Here is a 24,986-nt window from a genome sequence, read left to right on the forward strand (position 1 = left end):
TACCGCCTGAAGGAAACTGAGCGATAAAGCAATATAAAGTTAGTTGTTGAAGCAATAAAAATCCTTCCTTTCAGAATAGTTTTATAATTAGAACACAAAAATGGTTCTAATTTTAAACTGTCTCTATTGTAGTAATAAGACAGGGACTTGAGTCAAGCACAAGAGGACTGGTCAGTCAAGTTTCCTATGGTTTGCTGAGAACAGAGGGGCTCAGAGCAGATGCCACATGAGGGACGGGCAGGGCAGCTCCACGGGGTAGGGCGTCCACCCCCGCCCCTTCCCTGGCCCTGCTCAGCGCACGGGACAAGCAGCATTTGGAGAACTTGTGAAATGCCGAATCCTCTATGCAGTGCCACTGGGTGAGATGTGACAACGCACGCCATCAACAGAGGGAAAAGAGAAAGGGAAGACGGCAAGGCATGACTTTGGGGCTCTCGGAGCGAGTGAGGCGAGGAGAAAACGCTGAGCCAGGTTCAAGAAAATTAACAAAAGGAGGCAGCACAGTGCAGTCGCTACGACGGCCCGAAGTCTTCAGAGAGATGTCACGCCAAAGGGCTGTTCTAAGAAGCAGGAATCCCGAGGAGACAGTCACGAAAAGAGTGACCTCTGTGTTTGTGGGAAGTCAATACAGTAGAGGACGAGAGAGGGGAAGCAATCAAACAGAAGGTTAAAACTTTGCAAGGAGGAGAGAAAATTCGTTGGCAATATCTTGCCTATTTTCCATGGGCTTCCCTCTATTTTCTCAATTCCGTGTTACTCCAAAGATTTCTCCATCCCTTCTCTTCCTCTTGGCCCATTCCCCATCTCTCTTCCTCTCTACTCCAGCACCCCCATCCCCTTCTTTCCCGCCTCTCTTTCCTCAGTTTATCTCCTCTTTCGGAAACTTAAGTTTTTCCTGGGACCGTGTGCCATTACCACGGAGGGGAGGCGGACACTGCTCCTGTGAATCCACCGCTCACCAGTGTTGGTCGAGTCCTCTCTAGTGAGGTCCAGTGGGCTGAGAGCCTCAGTGGGCCTCAGAACAAGCGCCTGTGAAACCCGGTCCCCTCTGCATGGTCTTGCAGGAAGGTGACCGTGTGGAGTTATCTGGCTTGCAGCAGCTGAGTCCCGGTAAGTGAGTTATACCCTGCTTGTCTCCACAGAGAGGGCACAAGCTCCCAAGAGGCAGGAGCCCTTTCTTAATATGCTTAATTGTTCTAAGGCAGCTAGCAAGATCCTAACACATCGTAGACCTTTTGTCAGACAGACGAGATTTGAATTCAAGTTCTGCCTAGCCGTGTGAGCTTATGGACACGACATCCCGGTACACACCCATCTCCTTAACCAGCATCCCAGTGCCTTGCATTGCAAGTTGATTGTGAGAGTTTGGATAACTAATGACCTGAGAGTATCTGAAAAATAGTGAGAGGCAGTGGGTATAAATAATAAGAACTATTTAAATTGAGTAGTTACTGGGGGCCTGTTATTTTACTAAGCACTGTCTATACCAGACCCCATTTCATCTCCCGGGATCACATTGATCTGGGCTCAGTTTACAGAGGCAGAAATTGAAGCTTAGACTTTTAGAGCAACGGGATTCCAGAAAGGGATGGAGCCTCTGGGGAGCCAATGACGTCTTTGAGTTTTGGTGTTGGCTTTGTAGGAAGGCAGAGAAAACACGATTAGGGAAAGATTATTAACACAGACAATATGTTGCTCGTAGACTCACCGAGAGCCTTGGTGTAAGACTTTCTAGCATCGTAGGGTGATAGTATTGTGGCCATTCAGCTCCAATAAGGCTTCTGTAAAAAAAAACTCTAATGGTATCTCTTTGATAAAAATGAGTTATGCAGAAACGTCTGCTTTTATTTTAAGAAATAGTTATTTTTTTAGCTACTACAGATCAAAAACTTCTGGCAACCATCAAAAAATTAAAAAAAGTTAAAGTGAACACTTCACTATTTCCTTCACCATCCGTGTCTCTGCTAAATAAATAAACTTACTCTATCAGCCACATGTTCAAAGAGCCTATTGTTCTTTGAATGAATGAAATAAAAAGTATTTATGGAATTAGATTTTGCTTAAAGCCTTAATATATAAAAACTTACAAAGAGAAATGCATCTCTGTTGTGTTTCAGATTTACTCATTCTGTAGAAATCTCCTATTTATTTGGAAATATATCTTGGCTTCTCCTTTAATTTTTTATTAAGTGTTACCTAGTCTGCATGTGTCTTTCACGGGGACTAGGAGCTGGTCTTTAATATAAATGGTGTGGCCCTATGAAGGGTAACTAAGAGTCAAGACATATAAGGAGAGAGAAGCCTTGAATTTTGGGACTATACAAAGGGGTTGTCAATGGTGTTTAATTCCAGGCAGGCAGTTCTGTTTACACATTCAATTTCATGTTGTTCATGTTTGACCCTCTTTACTTGTCCATTCCCCTCGCTAACATTCCCATCTATTCTTATTGTCCTGATGATTACTATGTGCAAACACCATTCACTTGCCTTCATCAGTTTGTATCTGCTTTTTCTACAATATTTTACCCAAGAGTCTCACCTGCCCCTCCCAAGGTTACTTATCATTTCTAACTTCTTAATGAGTTTGCACCCAAATGGTCCATATAGACAACCTGCTATGGACTGAATTGTGTCCCCTCAAAATTCACATGTTCAAGCCCTCACCCCCAATGTGATGGTGTTGGCAGATGGTGCCTTTGTGAGGCGACTAGGTTTAGATGAGCCCATGAGCATTGGGTCCTCACGATGGCTTATTTCCCTTACAGGAAGAGGAAGACATTAGAGCTCCCTCTCTCTCTGCCACATGAGAACACAGCGAGAAGATATTGTCTGCAAACCAGGAGGAAAGCCTTCACCAGAACCCGACCATGTTGACAACCTAATCTTGAACTTCCAGCCTCCATAACTGTGAGAAAAGACAGTTCTGTTGTTTAAGCCCCCAGTCTGTGGTGATTTGTTATGGAGGTCTGAGTAACTAACACAGAACTAAGGTTAGAACAGATGGTGGTACTTCCATGTGTATAATCATGACACCTTTAAAATCCGTGTTGATGTACTGTAGGTTGGAAGGCGAGAGCAGAGTGAGGGGACAAATTATCTCTGGTGTAGGTACCTATGCATATGAGGGATTACCATGTGTATGTCATGAACATGTGAAGTCAGACAAAGACAGCAGCACCTGCCACATGTGAAAGGTGATTTTCCTGGAGGTCACTCAGGCCTGTACATGATGACATTATCAGAGCGGAGTGAACAGTCCTTTCTAGCGCAAGCCTTTGCAAATTCTAATTTTTTGAGTTCATCATAAATTCCAACCACTATTTGAAGAGTCTTATCTTTAGCTGTAATTGTGCTGTGATTCTTTTATTCTTCTGTCTTAGAATACGTACTAAGGGATTTTGACAGAAGAAGGGAAATCAGCACTTTTTTGGATTTGAGTATGAGCAAAAAGTGAAACACTGAGACGTATTCATATCTTGTTATTTTACTGTTTTAATTGAGAGGTTTGATTTTCTAAGAAAACTTAAAATATGTGATGTGTATATGACTATTTTCAAACAATCAATGCTGTATTACATGTGGATACATTCATCTATCAAGCACTACTTTATGAGCTCCTTGCAGGAAAAGCTCATATTTAATTTTCCTTTATAATTTTCCACACAACTGGTCCAGCACCCAGGAGCTCCTGCTCTGGACACCTCTAGATCCTGCTCTCAGTCGTGTGTTTGGATATTTTGAACCATTTCAGGAGCTCCAATCCCACAGAAAATGTATCTCAGAACCGTCTGGAATATTTAATGCAGTTTCTGTTTCTGAATACAATGGAAACGGAAGCCAAGAGTCAGAGAAGGGTATCCATTGGGCATCCTCTAATAGTTTCAGGTGTACAAGTGTGATACTGTGATATAATAAGAAATATATATTTGGTTTCCATCCCTGGTTCCTGGCACAGAGCTCCTAAAACCCTTGGAATTTCACGAGTGATGGGAGCAGCTTTTGTTCTAACAAGGTGACTCTTGTCAGGTCCCCAGATAGCTTCAAGATGGAGGCTGGTGGCCAGAAAGACCAAACCTTGATTAGAAGCTTAAAACTTTCAGCCCATTCCTGACCGTGTGGAGAGAGAAGCTGGAGATTGAGTTAATAATGGATCATGGCCATTTGATGAAACCTCCATAAAAACCCCTGAATGATGGGATTTGGAGAGCTTCCAGGTTGGTGAACATATCAAGATGCTGGGAAGGTGACCCACTCCATGCACCATTCCCCTATACCTGCCCCCAGCATCTTTTCCATCCAGCTGTTCCTGAGTTGTATCCTTTATAATAAACTGGTGATTCTAGGTAAAGTGTTTCCTGAGTTCTGTGAGCCATTCTAGTGAATTATGGAAGTTGAGGAGGAGGGTATGGGATCCCCTGATTTATAGCCCATTGGTAAGAAGTACAGGTGACAACCTGAGACTTTCGATTAGCATCTGAAGGTGGGGGTGGGGGCAGTCTTGTGGGACTGAGCCCTTACCCTGTGGGGTCTGTGCTGACTCCAGGTAGTTAGTGTCAAGACTGAATTGAACTGTAGGACACTCTGTTAGTATCCAGAGAATTGGAGAATTTGTTGGTTTTGGGGGAAAAAATCACTCACTTGGTGTCAGAAGTGTTGAGAGTAAAAACAGTACACAATAGGGTCTGTGATTTCTGTTTATTTCCTGTTTGTCCAAATCCTCTAAGATAATAAAATGATGCATGAAAAAGAAGTAGAGTGGAGAAGAGGAGTAATCAAATGATAAACAGGGCGTTCAGATAGTCAGAATGGCAAACGCCAGCTGCAGAAATGAAGAGCAAGGATTCTATTGGTGTGTGTGGGGACACGGATTTTCTTTGTAAGGGAAGAGTTGTTTGCTCCAGGAGGAGAGAACCACCTGGACAAGAAAGTAAGATTATGCAGTAGCAATGACTTTATTACTGCAACTCCCATGTAGTGAACGTTTGGGGTACACTGGGCACTGTGTTCCCCTATTCAACTACCCAACCAAGCACACGAGCATCCCTACAACCAAAAAACACTTACTGAGTGCCTGCAAGATGCCAGCCTCTGCCTTTGGAGCTGGTCATTCTCATCAGCAAAAGAGAAAGAATGTCTGCCCTCCTTGACTGTCTAAATGAGTGGAGGATGCAGAACAAAAGAACAAACAAAGGGGCGGCCCAAATACGCGCTGTTCTGAAGGGAGAGCAGAGCTCCATGACCCGCGATGCAGGGAGGGACGACCAGTCAAGTGGCTAGAAAACAGCACCTCCTTGAGGAGATGGCGCTTAAATAAGACCTGGTGGATTTGAGCGTGCCATGGTGGCTCCCCAGCAGACGGATGGCGAATGGCAGGAGTGGACGTGGGAAAACCATAGGGAAGTCACCGCCCAGAGGCAGCATGATGGGCTGGACTGCAATGCCTCAGTCCAGATGGAAGTATTGGCACAAGTGAAGATACCTGGTTTTGGAATTAGAAGCCACAGGACTTACTGACAGAGTGCATGAGAGCTTTTTTCTTAGGCTTAGGTCTGAGGAGGTCTGGACTGTGCTCACGGTTGGCAGCAATAAAACTCAGAGACATCAGTCTGGGCTAATCCCACACTTCATTGAGCACCATAAATAAAGGGAACACATGACAAGGTGGGTTCCATTCTGCTTCTCAGTTGGAGGCCAAGGAGATAGAAAAGGAAAATCCACCGGGTCTGGAGAGCGATGGGGAAGGACCCAAAAACAACCCCTGCCACCCGCTGGGGTCAGTGAGCCATCATCCCAGGCCGGGAAGACCTGCTGGCTGCACAGCCTGCTACCCCCTTTTCTCATACCCAGGGTATGCAACCTGATTCACTGCATCCTGCATCTTCGCCAAGATCTCTGTTTATGAGGACTTTCTCAGGACAGGACTCTGAGAGTTTCAGAGTCTTATGGTTTGAAAAAAACAAGGCTGGGTCAAGAGAGGCTTTTTTTTTTAGCTGGGAGACCTGAGAGCAGATTGGGCAGGTGGCAGGAGTGAGAGGAGGATGCCACCATCAGAGGAGGAAGAGACCATCGAACACCAGCAGTGTCAGGTGAGGTGGAGGGAAGGGATTTAGGGCATGTGCAAGGCATCACTGCTAAGGTAGAGGAAAAGGCACTCCCTCTCCGCTGAACTGGGGGGATGGAGGGGAAGGATGTAGTCCCAGAGATCTGTGTGACAGAGGAGAGGAGGGGACCCCACCTGCAGCCTTGAGAGAAGAAGGTGTGTGCTGGGAATCAGAGAAGGGGAGGGAAACATGGAGGGGGTGGATGGTGGGCCCAGAGAAAGGTGTGAAATCATCCTGGAGAAAATGAGGTGGAATGAAGACAGAACAGTCCAGTATTACCAGACAGTGATGCTAGTTGGCATAATTTTGTAGTTTTTCTCCAGCAATGCTCTGCTGCCTGGGTGTAGCGGCAGAGGAGAAAGATATCTGGGTTCACTCAGAGTTGGAACTTTGCCCAACAAAGGTCACAGAGAATGCTATAAAAGAATTGAGGACATTTGCAAAGGGACAATTCTAATGACAAACCATAGACTCTACCTCGAGTAGGGAGGGAGGTCAAGGTAGCAAGTGGCTGATACATAGAATGGAGCTGGACTGGTCATGGGTAGGATATGTTCATGGGATTGAAGTCACTTCCAAGCTTTCCTCAATTTGGAAAGAGTGGAAGCTATGCAAGTGGGATGCATGGATTTAGGATTTTGGAGGTGCGCTGTCTCTAGGGATGGCAAAGTCTCCGTGTGTCTTAGGAGAGTAGAGTAGAAAAAGTTCACTACAGAAATAACCAACAAGGACACAGGCATTGGTTGGAGAAGGAAACTGAGCCAGTGCATAAAACAGTCAAGGAAAGTGAGCAAGTGACCAGGAAGATGTTGGCATCCTGTTGAGGGAGACAGAGATAGAACCAGATGGCGGGATCTCAGGGATTTCCTACAAGGAGGATGGAGTAGCAGGATGGTAGAGGAGTTAAGAAGCAAGACAATACTGACACTTCTACTGGAACCTGGTTATCTGTAATCCTATGAGACAGACATTAATGTTCTCATTTTCCAGGGAGGAAACTGAAATTCAGAGAGGCCACCTAAACTGCCCAAGGTCACAAACTAATTGAGCACACCGCAGGGTTGAACACCCCCTCCTCTCAAGTCAATCGTCAGCCCACAGGAAGGATTCAGAGCAACTTCTCCTACCTTCTTTTAGAAAATAGCATCATTTGTTCATTAGCATTCAGTGAACATGAATGGATTCCTAGTGGGTGCTGTATCTCTGTACTTGAAACATTTCAAAGAAGAATATTTTATGATTGCAAAAGAGAAAGACAGGCCCGGAGTTACACCCAGTATCTTTTGCACACTCATGGGAACACTGGCAGCTAGCCCTTGGAACCGTAACCAGAAGAGGCACCCAGGGGTCCACCTTGCCATCAGCACATGTGAATCTGTCTCAGAAGAGAAAACTTCCAAATGGAACATGCTTCAGTTGATTGAAAATGCATCCAATTTATAATCAAATAAGAATACTTTGGGCTCCCTGCCAGAGGATATTAATCTATGGGGCTTTTCAGCACCCTAAAGGTAACCAGCTGGGATTGTTAAAAAGTCTTCCTTTCCAGGTTTTATTTCCATGAATGATTTTACTTTTAATAGTCAATGTGCATTTCATCAACGAGATGGAACACAGCCTCCATGCCTTATTCTCCAAAGGAGCAAGCTCTGGAAAACGTGTGTGTGTTTAGCATTTAACAAAAAGATAAGTTCTTCTACTTTTTTTCAGGCATGAAAGTCTAAAGAATATGAGAATAGCATGCCCACTGCAAATTCACTAAATTGCATTTCTACGTCACAGTAAAAATCTGAAAAATAGAAACATCAAAAGAAAAAAGTTTTCTTAAATAAGAGAAATAACTGAAGACAATGGAAATAAATTTATTTAGAGGAAAATGTATTAATGTAATCATGAAGGAGGTCTTTATTTGATGTGAACTGTGAAATACCAACAATTCTTGGTGAATTGGGTTTTGCAAACGGTGGCCATCATGACCTAATTTAATGACATAATTGATGTTTCTTAAAAATTCTATGGTATCTACAAGTATATCCTTTACGTGGCATATGGATTCTCAAACTTTAAAGGAAGAAATGATGGATGGATGTATTCATATCAAAACTTACAAGTGAAGGAATTCTCAACAGTCCTTATGGATCCACCATGAGTTATAACTCAGCTCCACCAGCACATCGCAAGCAATTGAGACAAAAACAAAAACAGCGAGTTCTAGGAATGATTAGTTTTAGGTAGGAGGAAAAAAGGTGAAACTGTTCAAAATTTGGGTGAAAGGATACTCAAAATGCCTGACAAACGTGCAGAATTGTCCCTGAGGTCAGAATAACACCACCGCACGTGGCACCCGGGACCACACAAGGATGATGTCCGTGTGGGGGCTGTGGTTCCAGTGAAAAGCCTTTCCTCTCTTCTCACTGTGCTATGTCCTCACTCAAGTTTCCAACTTTCCTCTGTTACTATTACTTTCCTTTCTCTGGAACACGTCTTGATAACAGTAATTAAGAATAGGATACAATTTATTTCTCAATATTTCATTTAATAGAGGTTATTTTCCAGGCAACTATATGTGGAAAAGGCAAACATAACTATAACTAAATCTAGAAGGAAAGAGATAAAGTGGAGGACATACTCTTACAATAAAACCTATTTATTATTTAAAATATTCATAGAATAATGGGATCATTTTCATCCATCCAGTCAAACGGTGGTTTTTGAATGCCTCTTTCATGGGATTATTACATGCTATGGGGACAGAAAATGTTTAAGCTACAGGCTCTGCCTCAAGGACCTGATAGAATATTAAGTGTGTGTGCTGAGTAAGGATTCCATCACCTAGGTGCAGTGGTTCCAGTTTACTCCAGATTAGGTAGTGGTGCAGTGGGGCTGCCCGCAAGAACTGCCTTTCGTTACAGGTTTGCATATCAGAATTGATATGTTCTGCTTTTATTTTATTCCTCTTTCCCAAACTGGAGAAAGCATTTGATTTAAGGCTTGGTGAGTATGTCGTCCAGGGTCAGAAAGTCTGGAAGTTGTCGTCTTGCAGAAAGTGCGTAGTTGCAACGTCGGAGGGAAGGGAGTCCGTTGTTAAGATGCCAACCCAGGTGACACCTGCCCTGCTCTTATTAAAGCGAGACCAACAGGTCAGGACTGCCATTTCTTTTGACATTTTTTGAAAAAATCAAATTACCAAACCAAATCCTAATCCTATCTTAAAACACATTTAAATTATTTATGTTATCTTACATTTAGAAATATGTTTCTTTTATTATAACAGGCCTCACTAATAAAATTACTTACCAAATTGGAAAGGCCATTTTCTTAGATGGAAAAGTAAAATGTTTAACATATTTTAATAATAAAACTTAGCTCTTCTATTATTACACTCAGAGAATCATGAATATGTAAATTTAAACTAAAACCTTCAGAGCCTTACCCCAGGGCACACTTACAAGAACTTTAGAAGCAACTAAAAGGCACCTCTCCTTGTAACTACACTAGCTACAGAAGATTGGAAAGGCAAGCATGCTGGTAGAGAATATAAAAATTCTATCTTTTTCAACAAAGGAACAATGTATTTACTGACCCTAATTTCAACTTACTTAAGAAAATCAAATATTTGTTCTGAAATTAAAAAATGAATAAGATGTATAAAATCTTTCTGCTATGAAACTCACATACAGAGAACCATCCTCATCTTCTGCCTTATCGACAGAACTCTCATTTTGTCCTTGGCAGAAAATGTCCAGTTAAAACTCTGAAGCTAGAGATGCAAAGAAGCAATGTCGGTGGCCAATGAAATTTAGCAGCAGTCTACTAGATGGGGCTCAGCAAAGCTAAAAAACATAAGAAGTGCCACATTCAGCTGGCACATGCCTTTTGCCTTCGCCCTCCACCCTCCATAGTGTCCAGTGGCATGCATGAAGATGTGCGAGCCCTGTGGGCAGTGTGTAGGAGAAACCCTTGCTCTAAAGATTGGCAGAACAACCCCCAAGGGGCCTGGGAGACAGATGCCAGGGCTGCTGGCTGCATCCACTCAGAGCTGTCTGATTTCTGTCTGTCTGCTCGTTAAGTGAGAAAAATGTTTCTTATGCTACTGTGGCTTGGCTTTCTATTTTCTGTTTCTTATAAATGAAGTCAATTCCCAATGATACAGGAGTCTGAGTAAAATTCCCTTACTTCCATCTTTGGGGGGTTTCCTTCCGTAGGTAAAGACCTGCCATTTTCAGGCTGATATGTATTGTTCAGGGTTTGGGATTTGTGTTTCCCTGTCCTCTACACACTTGTAAGAGGAAGATTCAGAAGCACTTGATACGAAACAGTCCTGACACACACATTTGAGTTCATAATGCCATCAATTGAATGCCTGTTTTCTACTAAGCAGGTCACACTGTTGATAAATGGTGAAGCTCTCAGTTCCCCTTGATTTTTACCACGTGGTTCGTGCTTTCTCTACATCCGATGCTGTATACAGACCCGCATCTCCCTTCCTACCCACTCAGCCATGCCACTAAACACAGAGCTTTGGGAGCAGGAGGTTCAGTACACACTTGAGTGCTAGACTGCTGCTCGGGTGGCGAGTCTTCCTTACCGTAAGTAGCGTTCTTATCCACACCCTGCCACGGCCTCATGGTGGGTACATGCCTCTCCCTGCCTTGTGACTTGCTCTGAACCATGTGATGGGCTCTAGCCAGGAGACGTGAGCAGACAGATCACAAGCTGAGGCTTATGACCCTGTTCTTCAGCCACAGCTACACAGAGAACATGCCCCCAAGGGCCCACTAGTCCCAGGAGGATGAGAGACTGGAGAGACCTGTGCCCAGCATGAGGCAGAGAGGCTAGTCAAGCCGAGCCCAGGTGAGACTGGCCAACCTTGCCAACACAGAGAACAGGAACAAGAATAAACCAGGGTTGTTTTAGACATGAAGTTTTTGGGTGGCTTGTTCACAGCATCACAGTACAAAATGGCTAACAACTTTTTAGAATGAAGAAACACTAAAAATGACTAAATATCTAATTAGTCGAAAATGCCTTTCAAATTTTGGTCTATAGTAGTATTACGTGAGTAGGGAGAAAATCATCATCACTATCATCACCGTCACCATCATCATCATCACCATCATCACCACCATCATCATCATCATCATCATCATCACCAGCACCACCCTCATCACGACTATCAGCATCATCAAGATCATCATCAGCATCACCATCATCATCATCATCATTTCCATCACCACCATGATCACCATCATCACCACCATCATCATCATCATCACCACCACCACCACCATCCTCATCACCACTATCAGCATCATCACTATCATTATCACCATCACCATCGTCATCATCATTTCCATCACCACCATGATCACCATCACAACCATCATCATCATCACCACCAGCACCATCCTCATCACCACTATCAGCATCATCACCATCATCATCATTATCATCACACCATCACCATCATCACCACCACCATCATCACCATCATCATCATCATCATCATCATCATCATCATCATCATTCCCGTCACCATTACCACCATCATCACAGGCCCCTGAGTTTAGTGCTGCAAACATTCTTACTTTCTTTCTGGAGTAGCTTTGTTGTTTGCATGATTTCTTTGTCCACTTGGCAGTTTATGATTACGTCAGTCATTTCTGCACATTGATTCCAAAAAAGCTGACACTTTTCACCTTAATAATTTAACAAAATTCTAGGTGTGACATTCATGGGCCTGATTTATGAGTTGGTCAGTATACTTTTAAAAAATCTCCAACTTGGAGATTTTTGACAAGGATGAAGGATGATTTTTGACAAGGATTTAAATATGAGGAGAGAAGGGGAGAGTTTGGGGAGGGAGGCATCTATCACTAAAAACAGCTGCACCAGGTAAGTAAGGGAAACAAATTTCTGTTTTAGATTTGAAATCTTAATACTCTGAATAAGAAACATCTGCTCCAGCCCGAGTGCATTGGCTCACTGCCTCCCCAACTCCGTCTTGCCCCTCCTGCTCTCCTGCCCTTATTCAAGCTCTTTTAGCCTCCTCGGACCCCTTGTCCTCTCCTACCTGCTTCAGAACCCAGCCCAAGCCCCATCCCCTGGGGGAGTGTTTCCTCACAGCTGCCTTTCTCCTAACTCCATTTTCAGTATCATCTTTACTGCCCGATTGACATGCTAGATCAAGTTTTACAAAGATCACTCCTCTCTGAGTAAAGAAAAAATTGTGCAGAAGGGGATTTACCAGAAGGGAGTAGAGGATCCTGGAGGAAGCCTGACCAGTTAAGAAGCTACTGCAATGGTCAAAGTGAAACATAATGAGGGCATAACCAAGGACAGGACACTGGGTCTGGAGACTGGGGCAGAGAAAAAGAGAAGTGGCATGCTTACGGTTCCTAGTTGTGTGCCTCAGCGAACAGCATTAGCTTTAATCAAAATAAGAACCTTTTTTGTTTCCTCTATAGTCTGCCATAGCATCTGGCACCCTGAGAAGTATTCACAGTTAGTACTTAGTGAGCGAGCGACTGTTTCACGTAATAAGCGCAAACACTAGACCGTTTGTGCCAGGCCCTAAGCACTTGGCATATAATAACTCGTACCATCTTCACCCCGGAGCTGCACACCACCATCACCCCTGTTGTCCAGAGCAGGAATCGGAAGCACAAAAAGGTGAAGTAACTTGTCCAAAGTCACACAGCCTAAAGGGGCAGAGCCAGGACTCAAGTTCATTCCCACCCAGAATGCTGTTGCCTTGGCCTCCCTGATGGTAGGCACCCTTAAAATTAAGCAATTGTAAAACTCTGTATTTAGCTGGAAAGAAAGGACTAAGTACAGTTTTGATAGCATATTTTATTTTAATCTAAGAAAAATGATTAAATTCAAAGTTCAGAAATATAAAAGATTATCCAATAAATTTAGGATCATAGCTATTTCTTAAACAATGATAACACACACTTGAGCTGGCTTCCTGGCCCCAAAGTTTTGGTTTTTACTTTTGCACATTTAAATAAGCAAGAAGCCTCATAAAATATCTTCATGCATATTCACAGAGATCACTTTACATGACATGTGTTGCGGATTTGGGGCCATGAAGATTTCTTTTTCCAACCAAAAGTCAGAGCCAAGATAGCATCACAAGTCGCCACACACAGCTCTTGGACCGTCCTCCAGATGGCTCCACAGAGCCACTGGGCTCTCACCAGTGTGTGGGTCTGGCTCTGAGAGTGTCAACTGGTTGCACACATAGGCCAGTTCTGTGGCTCACAGCATGGGCATTCAGTTCCTGACCTTCTCCCACGAGTACCACTCAAATGAATTTCCCATTGGCAAGTCCCATGCCCCAGAGGCATTCAGAAAAGAAGAAAAACACAGACCTACAGGCACTCTCCCTGGCTGCCAACACCAACACACGGGCCACAGCTTATCCTGGCTGTTCCTTCTTTAGGGAGACTGTCCCTAATTTGTTCAGGTGATAATTTTACCTTCCAGTGGGCCCCAGGGGGACCACGGCAGGATGGCTAATGGCCAGGTGTAAGAGAAAAAACAGAGCAGACAAGCATGTTTAGCTGGCTTGGCCACACCATGATTAAATCTACTTTTCTGAACAATGGGCCCCTTTACGCTGCCTCAGGACAGCAGGTACGATTCTCTAGCATTTTCCTACATGATTAATCTGAGCTCAAGGAAAAGCGCAAACAGAACCTTGAAACGGAAAAGCAGGCACATCAAAGATAGTCTGAAAAACAGTCTTTTCTACCAGGGCACTAGCTGTAAAGACGGCTTTAGTGGTTGGGTAACTCAATGCATGAGGGAGATCTCTGGAAAGCAAAACTAACACAAAATCCCAAGAAACAAACAAATCCATGCACTTGTTAATTGCGTGATGAGGACAGCAGTAGATTGCTAATGTCTACGGAATCGTAAAGCTTCCGACATGGAAGCAGCAACGCTGCAAGTACAGTAGATTTCAAAGGAAGCAAACTGGGCATGACTAGAGGTGACTGCACGGTTAGGAAGAAAGGCAGAGGATTGGAACCAAAGTGCCCCAGGTTAAGGTTTCTATGTTAACATGTGTAGGATGAAGAAACGAAGCTTAAATCCATTCAAGACAAATCTCCACCAAGGACAGATTTCGAAGGTCAAAAGAGGACACATACATTGTATGTGATTAATTTTCTGAAGCCAGCCCTTCCATTTTCACAGATTAAAGCAGTCTGTTTAAATATCTCATTTCTACAAAGTGAATTTACATTTAAAGTACAAAGTGCAAATACTATGTGTTTTTGGTTTTGTTTTTTAATTGCTTTTTGGGGAGGGAGTCTCCCACATGTCTAGGAACTGCCTCGGATGTGGGAGCCACTTATCCTTGCTTCCGTGGCTGAAAAAAAAGACAAAGAGAGACATTTTGAGAAGTTTGCATCTCGCACGCCTGAAGAATAAGGCTCGCTTTCTAGGAATGAAATAAGCCTATCTGGCAACAACAAGAAGAAAAGCAATATTTTAAAATAGACGTGAAAAGAATCAGTGGTAGGGTGATCATTTGTGTAAGGATTAATAAAAAGCAATGAAAACATTTTTAATTTCTTAACTTCTAACGCGTTTCTCCCTTTAAATGATTGGAAATATCAGGAAAACTGATATTCGTTGAGAAAACTAGCATTCACTTCAAATATTGTGAGTAGACTAAATACATTAAATGTTCTGCAGAATCTCCTATCACCTTGGATTTATTATACAAAAATAGTTTTCGTGATCTAATTTATGCTTCAAAATTGATATAGGCATACTTTTTTTTTAATTTTTATTTTCATCCTTTCCATTGACTATGTTACTTCTTTAAGAAGAAATGAAACTTGAAAAGTTTGTTTACCAAAACACTGGAATTTTGCACCCTGGCTGCCAATTAAAAATAATTTAGAATGAAAAGTAAAAGCAATATATCTTCTAGATTTATTTTTCCAAGTGCATCAATCCTGACCAATATAAGTTGCTCCATGTCTCTGTTTCATTATTTAAAATAATCAAACTTTAACATTTAGGAGGTTTCTGGGATGGTTTTTATCCCCCTGATGAATATATGAGTAGGTGGTGAGAAGAGAGAATGTATCTCTTGCATTGAGCTAATCAGAAGTTTTGCTTTAATTAGTTATGGATTAAAATAAGCCATCAGTGTATTTCACCAGTTACTAAAGCTAGTCAGAACTCTTGGAGTAGAAGATGGGACTAACATTTTAACCTATATCAACACCAGCTTGATAGTACGGCTCTGATCTCTTCTGAATCATGATGGAAACTGGAGAAGAGACCGAGAAAGCTCACTTTTTGATTAAATATTAGCTTCATGCAACCTCCCATCTTCCCTTCATTTAATATTTCTTGTCTGTGGTTATTCACATAATGAAAGATTTTGGTGGTTGGTACTATTTTATTCTTCACAGAAATATTTATGGTCTTCAATTATTACATCACGTGCAAGCCACAGCTGGCATACGCATTAGGACTTCGTCCAGGCTCTTAGTTTGCAGTGATAGCCACTGAAATCCTGGCATGGACATCAGTTTATACACTCAGATATCATAAAAACAGCTGGACAAACTGCTCTAGTTCCTTTTTCCAGGAAAAAGCTGCAGAGCGAGGCTCGTTTTTTGAACTGAGTTTATTTAAGATTGACTGCAACACACGTGCGCCAACCATCATCCTCGTCTAATGAAAACAACCCTCTGGACGTCTTTGGGGCTCAGCAAGGGTAATTGCTTTCAGACCAGCCCTGTTCTCAAGTGTAAGTGATTTGCGGTGGGATTTAAGAAGTTAAAACCATAAACATTTGCTAAACAAAGAAGACCATATCACACATCTTTCCTAATGAAATGGTTTTAAATTACACCCAAGGTGTGCGTTGGAGGTCTCCACTTAAAACCCACAACAAATACAGGGGTTGGCCTTAGGAAATGTCGACCTGATGAAGACAAAATAAAGAACAAATTGACGAGTGGTTGTAAGAAAGGAGGATTTTTGCCCTGGCTTTGAGGGAGGGAGAGATCAATCCACTCATGTTTATCTTCTGGAAGATATTCTAGCCTTTGGATAGGTTGTGGCCTGGAATGCTGGGGAGAGACACCACAATGGTCTCCTCTAACTCACACGTGGAGACACTGACTCCGAAACACAGAAATGCGTTTATAAACACCCAGCAGGAATCTGGAAATTCCTTTTAGAGCCAGAAATTTGTCTGTTAGGATCCTTAGATGAAAAGAGAGCATTCACCTGAACGTCCAGAGGGGTCTCCTGTCCCTGCAATCTCCTTAACAAAACGTAAGAAAAAATTACAAACCCTGGAGAATTGTTTAAAAACAACCATTTCCACAAAGCAAGGGGACTCAGAATTTTTTCTAAAAATAATACAATAGTACAAAAAAAAAAATTGAAGCAAAGTCTTTTAGTTGATGATTCAACAAACTGATGATTTCTGATAGACTCTTGCAAGGCTCTTTCCAGCCTCACAGGGGTGCATACACGACACATACTCTTCCGGATTGCTGCTTTTCTTGGAAGGTACTTTGCTTGACTAATCTACAGAACCCTAAATTTCTATTGCCTATGATTAAACAGCAAATTATGAAGACTAAACTACAAACATACTCACCTGTCTATTCGAAGTGCTTTCAGGGTTACCTCTAGGGGCTAGCAGGGGGGAAAAAAAAGATGTTATTAAAAACCAAATACTCTTCATTTAGTGAAAGGTTCAATATAATTTTTCAGGAAGGGACCAATACCACTTTAGAAAAGTGTCATCAACTGGGAAACTTGTTTACACGAGAAAACATATATCAGGCATAGATTATGAGTAGTGGATTGTAAAAGTCACAATGTAAATATTTCCTAACAACACAAATGCTCTAGTCTAACTTTAGAAAACTGATTCATTTTACGAAAATTCCAAAGGGATGTCCACTAACCGTGAAGACCTTTCTTCTCCATGTTTCTCAAACTCTCCCCGGGGGAGAGTGGATTCACGCCGCTGGGCGTCTTCAACTGAGGGCCAAGGCAGTGCGCCAACACCAGTTCTTTGAAATATTTATATTTAAATCATGAGAAATTAACGTTTGCCTCCAAAATAATTTTTCCCAAATACTCAAGAAAAGTTGAAGCTCAAGAGAGATGTGAGATCTGCTATTTGTTCTGTGGCCTCAGCACGTGGCGTGTGGTGGCGGAGAGGGTGGGAGGCTGGGGCGTTGCCACCCGCATCTCGGCTTCCTTTCTCCCAGGTGGCGCTTCCTGCCACCTCTCCATGGAGACCGCCTCCGAACAGGCTCCCAACTGGCCTGCTCTTTCCTGCATCCAGTGGAGATTCCTCTGCGCCTGTCAGGAGCCACTCTTCCCTCTCTCACTGGCTTCTAGGACAACCTTCCACACTCCTGACTTTCCTCTTGCCTTCCAGCGGCCTCCTCTGGGTCTTCTCAGCTAGCTCCTCCTTTCCTTCCTGCCCACTGAAGATCGCCATCCCCAGCGAACTCTGGATGTCCTTCCCATCCATACTGACTCACTGGTGGTCCCAGCTAGCCTCACGGTTTTAAATAATATCTATTTCCTGATGACCCCCAGGGTATATATCTCCAGAATCTCCAGTTTGGACCTCTCTCCTCAATCCAGATTCTGAGATCCAATTGCATTGGTTTTTAGTAGGCAAATCAGAGGACACAGAGCCAAACTGGACTCCTTATCTTCCCTTCAAAGCCACTTCCCCTCCAGTCTTCTACTCCCAGCATACGGCAACCCCACTCTTGAGCTGCCCAGGGCAGAGGATGGGAGTCACCCATCACTCCTTGCTACTCCTACACCCCCCATCTGATCTCACAGCAATCTGTTGGCTTCACCTTAAAATCTGTCCAGAGTCCAAACACATTCCACCACCCACTGCTCCACCCGGCCCACGCCATCACCCTCTCGCATGGACCCTACGGTAACCCCTCACCACGCTCCCTGCTTCAGCACCTCCCATCTGTGATCTGTACCAGCTCAGCAACCACAGGTGCTTTTCAGACGGGAGTCAGAATTCATCATTCCTGCTCAAGCCTTCCACGGCCTCTTGTTCGGAGCAGTCTCCTTGGCAACACCAGGGCTGCGTGCACTCCACGCTTCCCTCACCTCTCCCATCCTGCTTGCTCCTCCGCCCATCCTGATGTCTCACCACTCCTGGCCTCACTGGGCACCCTGCTCACTGCCCCGCTCTCCCCTCGGCAGGCCGCTCCCCACTCGACACCTGCTCAGCTCCTTTCTACACCTCCCGCAAGCCTCGACTTCCTCACCTCAAGGAGATGCCTCTCCTGGCCCATCCCTCCATCTAAGATCCCAGCCCTCCTCTCCCTACACTTCCTTAGGACGCATCACCCATTAGCCTATGGATTTTTCTTATTTATCTTATTTCTTGCTTCCATATCAAATGTAAGCTCTGAAAGGATGTGAGCTTTTCTGTTTTATTTACTGTCATTTTGCCAATGTTTAGAGCAAGGAGCACTCAATAATATCTTTTAAACAAATCTGTAGATGGAGGGCAGCATTCTTCATCCCAAATGCCTCAATTAATGATTGATTTCTGTCTACTAGATAACACAAATTCTGAGTAAACAGTCAAAATATTCTGTTTTCAAGCTCTATCTTCTCTTGCTCTATTAAAGCAAACAGAAACACATCATGAAAAGTTGAAACGAATGTGTTCAGTAAATTGCAAAAACGTTAAATAAACAGTAGCTAAATTGGCTATTTTTTCAATTGTAGGCGTTAACGATCCAAGTATCAGGATAACTGCTGCGACTCTCCACTCTGCTTCCTGAAATGACTACTTCCAAGCAGAAGTAGGCTTTGGGGCTATTGGTTTGAATTTAAAGAATATCAGAGCGATGCTTCAAATTTATTCTAAACCAATTTAGCCATTCAACTATTGCCAGGTTCTTTTTTTTTGGTTCTTTTACGGTAAATATTGGTCTCCCTGGTAATTAGAGGTAGTTATAGATTAAAGGCAAGTTCCAGTAAGAAAAAAATTAATATTCTTAAGTGTAAGAAAAGAAAAACCTTGCTATGTAGATGCAGAGTATGAATTTCATTAATGCCACCTGGTGGAATATTCCATTCAAGATACAGTAGGGAAAACAGTATTTAAAATACAGAAGAACAGGAAAATTATCAAGTGTTAATTTTAATGGAGCAGAATGTACATTATGAAAATAACTATGAAGCAACACCGCATCAATAAAAATACTTTTCAATGAGACTATGAGAGAGAGAAAAGGACTGTATTTCATAACCACCTAACTGCGTTAGTTCAGGAACAGTGAAGAGAGTTTACATCATCACTATCAAATGATATTGATTGCTTCCAGGTGACTGGCAAACAACATTTTGACTGTAAGGCAATATGTCTGAAAGAAATATAGCTAGCATGGCAATTTGGTTGAAAAAGGTAATTTGGTCAAAAATAAATGTTTCCTAATTGCTGAGTTTCCGTGTAATGGTCATTTTGGAGAATCATGAGGGCATGATATAATCTCTTGTGAATTTTTTTATGAATTCTTTGGAAATATTTCCTTTCTTGGCTTTATCATTTCTCAATCATTTTCAGATAATTATTTCTTTGCTGCATTTTTTGGAATAGTGAAAATTTAGAGCAAACAAACTTTCCAAAAATATGTATTAGTTGCAATCATTTAAATGCAAAATCTGAATAATTGCTTAAAATAAATGTGATTAGTTTAGAAAGTATGTATGTTATGATCTCATTTTGTAGTGAAAAATCGTAGTATGTATATGTGAACGTGTGTATATATGCATAGAAATATTTTTGGAAAGATATGGATCTAGGTCTGATTATGTCTAAGAAGAAAGGGTCATATGTTATGTTCTTTATTTGATTTCTCATATTTTTTAGAATAAAAAAATACATTGGTGAAAAGTGAGCAAAACTAAAGGAAATGAAAAAAAAAAACAGTAATGGTTTGGATATTTAGAATGTTCCAACAAACCCCTCCTGAATATTAAGGTTTTTCTGACTTTTCACTGTTTCAAACTATGCAGGGTAGGAAAAACTAAGTGATAATAAAATTGAAAAAAAAAAATAGTAGGAAAAAGTTTAGAAAAATTCCTCAAGGAAAATGAAAGTGTTGCAAAATCAACTAGTTATGTATCCAAATCCCCGATGCTCACTGTTGACCAAACTGCTTCTTTTATCGAATTTTAGCTTTTTTTCGTGGGGAGGCAAAATCATATGTTATCTTCTTGGTTATAAATAAAACTGAGACACCTCAGGGTCTGTCGCTGAGATGACCCTGTCATTGAGTTGTCTCAGGGAGATGGCCAAAACGCCTCCAGGGTAACAGTCTGAGGAATTCAACTGGTCCAAGAAGGTGCCTGTATTATCCTGTCTGAGTCCAGTCAATGGGACAATTCTCTTAAAAGTAGGTACATTAATCATGTTTTTATTTTCTGTGTCTGATGCCTTGACATTTGGGGCTTTGTTGACCCTAGAGAGATGGCCCCTCCCAGGTTTAGCCAAATCCTAGAGAGAGTAAAAACTCACTCAAGAATGTGTTTTTCAAATACAAACCAACCAATCCAGAGCCCACCCCCCAACCACCTCCTCTATGGGGCTCTCACACTCCAGGCCACTGTCTACCTGTCCTAATCACCCCAGGACCAGGTACCGGACACTAGGGGCAGCCCCTCCAGCCCAGAGCCTGCTGAAATTATTCAAACTAGCCAGTCCTAATCCTGATTACCCTGCCTAGCTGGTTCCTCCCCCAGAAACCACAACAGAGGCTCTTGCTCACGTTTCCTCTGCTCCTTCTGCCTCGTGACCAACCCTGGTGCTTCCCCATGTGGCCCTGAGTAGGGTGCTGAGCCCCCTCCTCTTGAGAACGGTGAGTAATGAACTACCTTCTCAACACAGTTGTCTCCTGATCTGTTGGCCTTACTATACCTCACATTTCTATTAATATACTATATTTTAAAACAATAGGATGCGTCATCAACTAAGGCACTTGAATCAACTCAGAGGGTCGATGCTAATGCTTACAGGGAGGCGGAATTTGAGATAATTTCTGGTTAACAACAAGGGTGGCCAGGAATGTGACCCCAGAGTTGCCAGCTTCATTTCAGCTCCTGGAGCTTCCAGGTGGTGGAGGAACTTGAAATACACAGTGGTCCCTCCCCAGAGCAGAACAAGAACCACCAGCATTTCCAGGAGAACCAACTTGCTGTCTTGTTTCTTGCACAAACGGCAACATCGGCTGAGCTACTGATGGGATCCTTGAGAAGCAGCTCTTTCTTATGGCTATCCAGGCTCATCACACAGTTACAGCTCAGGCCGCTGCCTCTGACCCAGCAGTGCTGAAACTTGGATGTTGAGAAGCCCAAGAGGACTGAGGCAGCACTGTCTTCAGTGCTTGCCACAATGTCTGGAGTGTGTCTCTTCCACCTTGTTGGCTGCTGAACTTGTACTAAGATATCACACCTGCAGACACCTTCCTTGAACTCCTCAGAGTTCAGTCCCTCTCCTCAGTACACAGACAGAAGTCTGCACAAACCACCATTCCATTCTCATATTGCCTGACAATACTTTCCTTTCTTCCCAACAAATTGTGAAACCTCAGAGACTCAGCTCCTATCTCCATCCCTTAATTCACAGTAGATATTCAATATTTTTTTTTTTTGGTGAGGAAGATTGGCCCTGAAGTAACGTCTGTTGCCAATCCTCCTCATCTTGCTTGAGGAAGGTTCTCTCTGAGCTAACATCTGTGCCAATCTTCCTCTATTTTGTATGTGGGTCATCGCCACAGCATGGCTTGATGAGTGGTGTAGGTCCACGCCCGGGATCCGAACCTGTGAAACCCAGGCCACCGAAGCAGAGCGCACTGAACTTAACCACTACACCACCGGGTCGGACCCAGTACTCAACATTTTTGTTGAATGAATGAATGAATGAATGATTAATACTATCTTAAGAGCAAAGCAACTCCAGAACAGAACTGAGTACTCCATCACCCACAAAATCAGAAGTCCTGTAACTGACTATGAAGCAGTGTTTTTACATCTTTCTTTTGCTGATCTGTGTGTTGTGCTGAAGCTCAGAACATTTTCACAAGCCAGTGAGAGAGCACAATTCCTAATGCCGTCAGTGCCCTACAGGGCTTCGTGTGGACGACACTGCACTAAAATGCACCAAGTCCTGAGGTTAAAACAAACTCCGTGATTAATGCTTCTGGAAATGACGGTCCACACCACGACTGCACCATGGAGAAGGACCGGAGAGCATGGGCTTCTCTGTAGGAAACCAGAGTGCTGGGTCAGGAGGCAGTGTCTTCAGGAGGATAATCTCTGGACTGCGGTAGACTCCACCTTGACACTATCTGACGGGATCCCAGCTCCATCTCACAAGTCCACACACCCATCGCAGCTCTGGGGCCAACTGCCCTGTCTGAAAACCCGCCAAGTGCTGGACCTCATCCGTCCTCCTCCCCTACAAAGCATCTACATTTACTTTGCTGGAATTTAAGAAATTTGCAGACAGGAATGTGCCGCTAGTGAGGGACATCTCACCGTATAACCCTCAAGCACGAGGCTGGGGCCCCGCAGGGTTTCAGGTGCTTCTCAGGACCCCAGACAACTGCCAAGAGGAGGAGTCCTTGCAACAGACCAGCCTGCACCGTCCAGAAATGGGTGACAATTAAAAGATTAAAAAGAACAGATGCTACACTCTGCTGCGCCTGCACTTAATTTGCTCATTATAACCACAAGAACTGCGTTTTTTAGAAACTCAGAGAATGGTTTCCATAACGGAGGAAGGGCCACCCACAGCCCCTGGGCAGCTGGTGCAGGGGGGTGACACCATGGCAGTCAAGCAACAGCTGAAACAAATCATGGGGTGGATGTTCATCTCCCTCCCCGTGGAACCATCAGAGCCACGGGGTGGGGGAGCCATAGTCCTCTCTCCTTCCAGCTTCTGGGGGCTGGTGGCCACCTGCTCTCCACTCGCTCCATGCTGATCCTTGGGGGCCAGAGAGCTGCCCCGAATACCTAAAGTTGCACTGGGTCACTAGTCTCCTGGGACCCTAGAGGAACGAATGTCAAAGAAAAGTGAGGGACAAGATGAGGACAGCTGTCCAGGTCCAAGTAGTCACAGGCAGCAGAAGAGAGGCACCAGAAACTGACCCCGAACAGGCACCTCAAGGAAGGATGACACGGGGGGGATGGAGTCTGGGGCAATGCCTGGAATGAGCATTTTTAGTTTTTTACCCCAATGCCCACCCGGAGGGTTGCAGGGGCAGCCTGGTATGGATTAAGGAGCCCAAGAGAAAGCACAGCCCGGCAGCAACGATTCCTAATGGTTAGTCCTTGCCGTTTCGGCTGCTGTCGAGGGAAGGCTCAGACGGCACCCCAGCGACCCAGCTGTAGGACTTTGGAAACTGCACAGCACACTTGGGTGTCCTCGTCTATAAGAGGAAGTGACGACAGTGTCCGTCCTGCCGAGCCCACCACCAGCATGGCTCTGGGAATAAGAGGAACCATGGAACCTCGAGGCCGGATGGTTAAAGGAAGGCCCTGAGCCATTTGAGGCTGTGTAGCTGGGTCGTGTTACTATTTCCACAGCGTGGGGTCGGAATCGGCATGCGTCTGTGCGTGGCCTGCACTGGCAGGTCATTTCCTGTCCCCTTCCTCTCGTGGAAGGCCCGCTCCTCCCTCACTTCCTACAGACACCCAGCAGCACGCCCACATTACCACACAGAATGTCTCCCACAAGGTCGGATCTGGAAGTCTGACCCCGCTCAGAGAGCAGAAAAGATAGGCCCACATGCAGAATGAAGGTGAAGAGTTGCCTCAGCCAGTGAGGTGTCCTTATCATCCCACACAGTAAGCAAAGTGGGGCAGCCCCATATTTTGACACTGTTCTCTAGTCCAGACATGTTCAAGATAAATGAAGTAGAATTAGCTTCAGAGACCCTGTACAAACGTCTTCAAAATAAAGCTTAACTTTTCAGGATTAACTTCTCACAGAGAAATTAGCAAGAAGTGTTTCACAATGACACAGACCTAGCCTGGAACCCAATTCAGTTGAATAATGTTGAGTGACTCTTATGACAAGTCCTGGGACACAGAAACACATAAGATGGAATGCAGTCACCTTCCAGAAACCCACAATCAGGGCAGCTGCAAGGGGTCCCTGTCTCACAGTTGAGGAGGGTCATCAAGAACACAATGTACCGATGCTCCAGAATCTACTCTCAAATTTGTCTTCTTTATCTAATGTGTTCCCAAAGTGCCTAATCGAACAACAGAATCGTAAAGTAACAGTGCGATGAGATCCCGGTGCATCACGGCCTCTCCAGCGTCCACATTGTACAAACGAGGAAACCAAGCCCCCACCCCAAGAGAAGTGGCTTTTCCAGCATCCACATGCAGCAGCAGGCGGGCCTGTCCACGCATGGTGCCCACTGAGAATATTTGGGATCTGGCTATGGTAGGATTTTCTCTTTCTGTAACAGTTGGTTAGTCAGGCCAGGCCCACAGATAAAAATACACTCAACTGGCAAAACAGCTAAAACAATGTTTTCAACCATCAAAATCACGGGTTTGGACAACAGGAGTTATTTCACTGCTTATAAAGTGGCCTGAACATTTGGTTGGAGTCCACGTGCAGGGTTATCAAGATATTTCCAATGGTTCCCAGATTTGCGCTTCCAACCTCAGAAGGCAGAACACTTTGGAAAGTTGGCCACCACAGCCACCACAATGGAGGACTCGACTCCAGACAACACAACTCCTCCCCTTCACTGGCTTCCTTCTGATCGGGTTACTGATGGTCTGTTATTATTTCTAGGGACAGATGACCGACAA

General features: G+C 43.8%; 1 protein-coding gene across 1 annotated transcript in view; it reads right to left on the reverse strand.

The window, feature by feature from the left end:
* Positions 1-14,296: 14,296 nt before the first annotated feature.
* SMOC2 (SPARC related modular calcium binding 2) overlaps positions 14,297-24,986 on the reverse strand; it is a 179,658-nt gene continuing 168,968 nt past the window's right edge. The window contains exons 12-13 of the mRNA XM_058534294.1: positions 16,747-16,784; positions 14,297-14,481 (exon numbers count right to left, since the gene is read on the reverse strand). Of these exons, the coding sequence (XP_058390277.1) occupies positions 14,464-14,481; positions 16,747-16,784 (56 nt within the window). The 3' untranslated portion in view covers positions 14,297-14,463. The remainder of the gene's footprint in view (positions 14,482-16,746; positions 16,785-24,986) is intronic.

The sequence above is a fragment of the Diceros bicornis genome, chromosome 39 (assembly GCF_020826845.1).
Source record: "Diceros bicornis minor isolate mBicDic1 chromosome 39, mDicBic1.mat.cur, whole genome shotgun sequence".
NCBI classification, from domain to species: domain Eukaryota; kingdom Metazoa; phylum Chordata; class Mammalia; order Perissodactyla; family Rhinocerotidae; genus Diceros; species Diceros bicornis.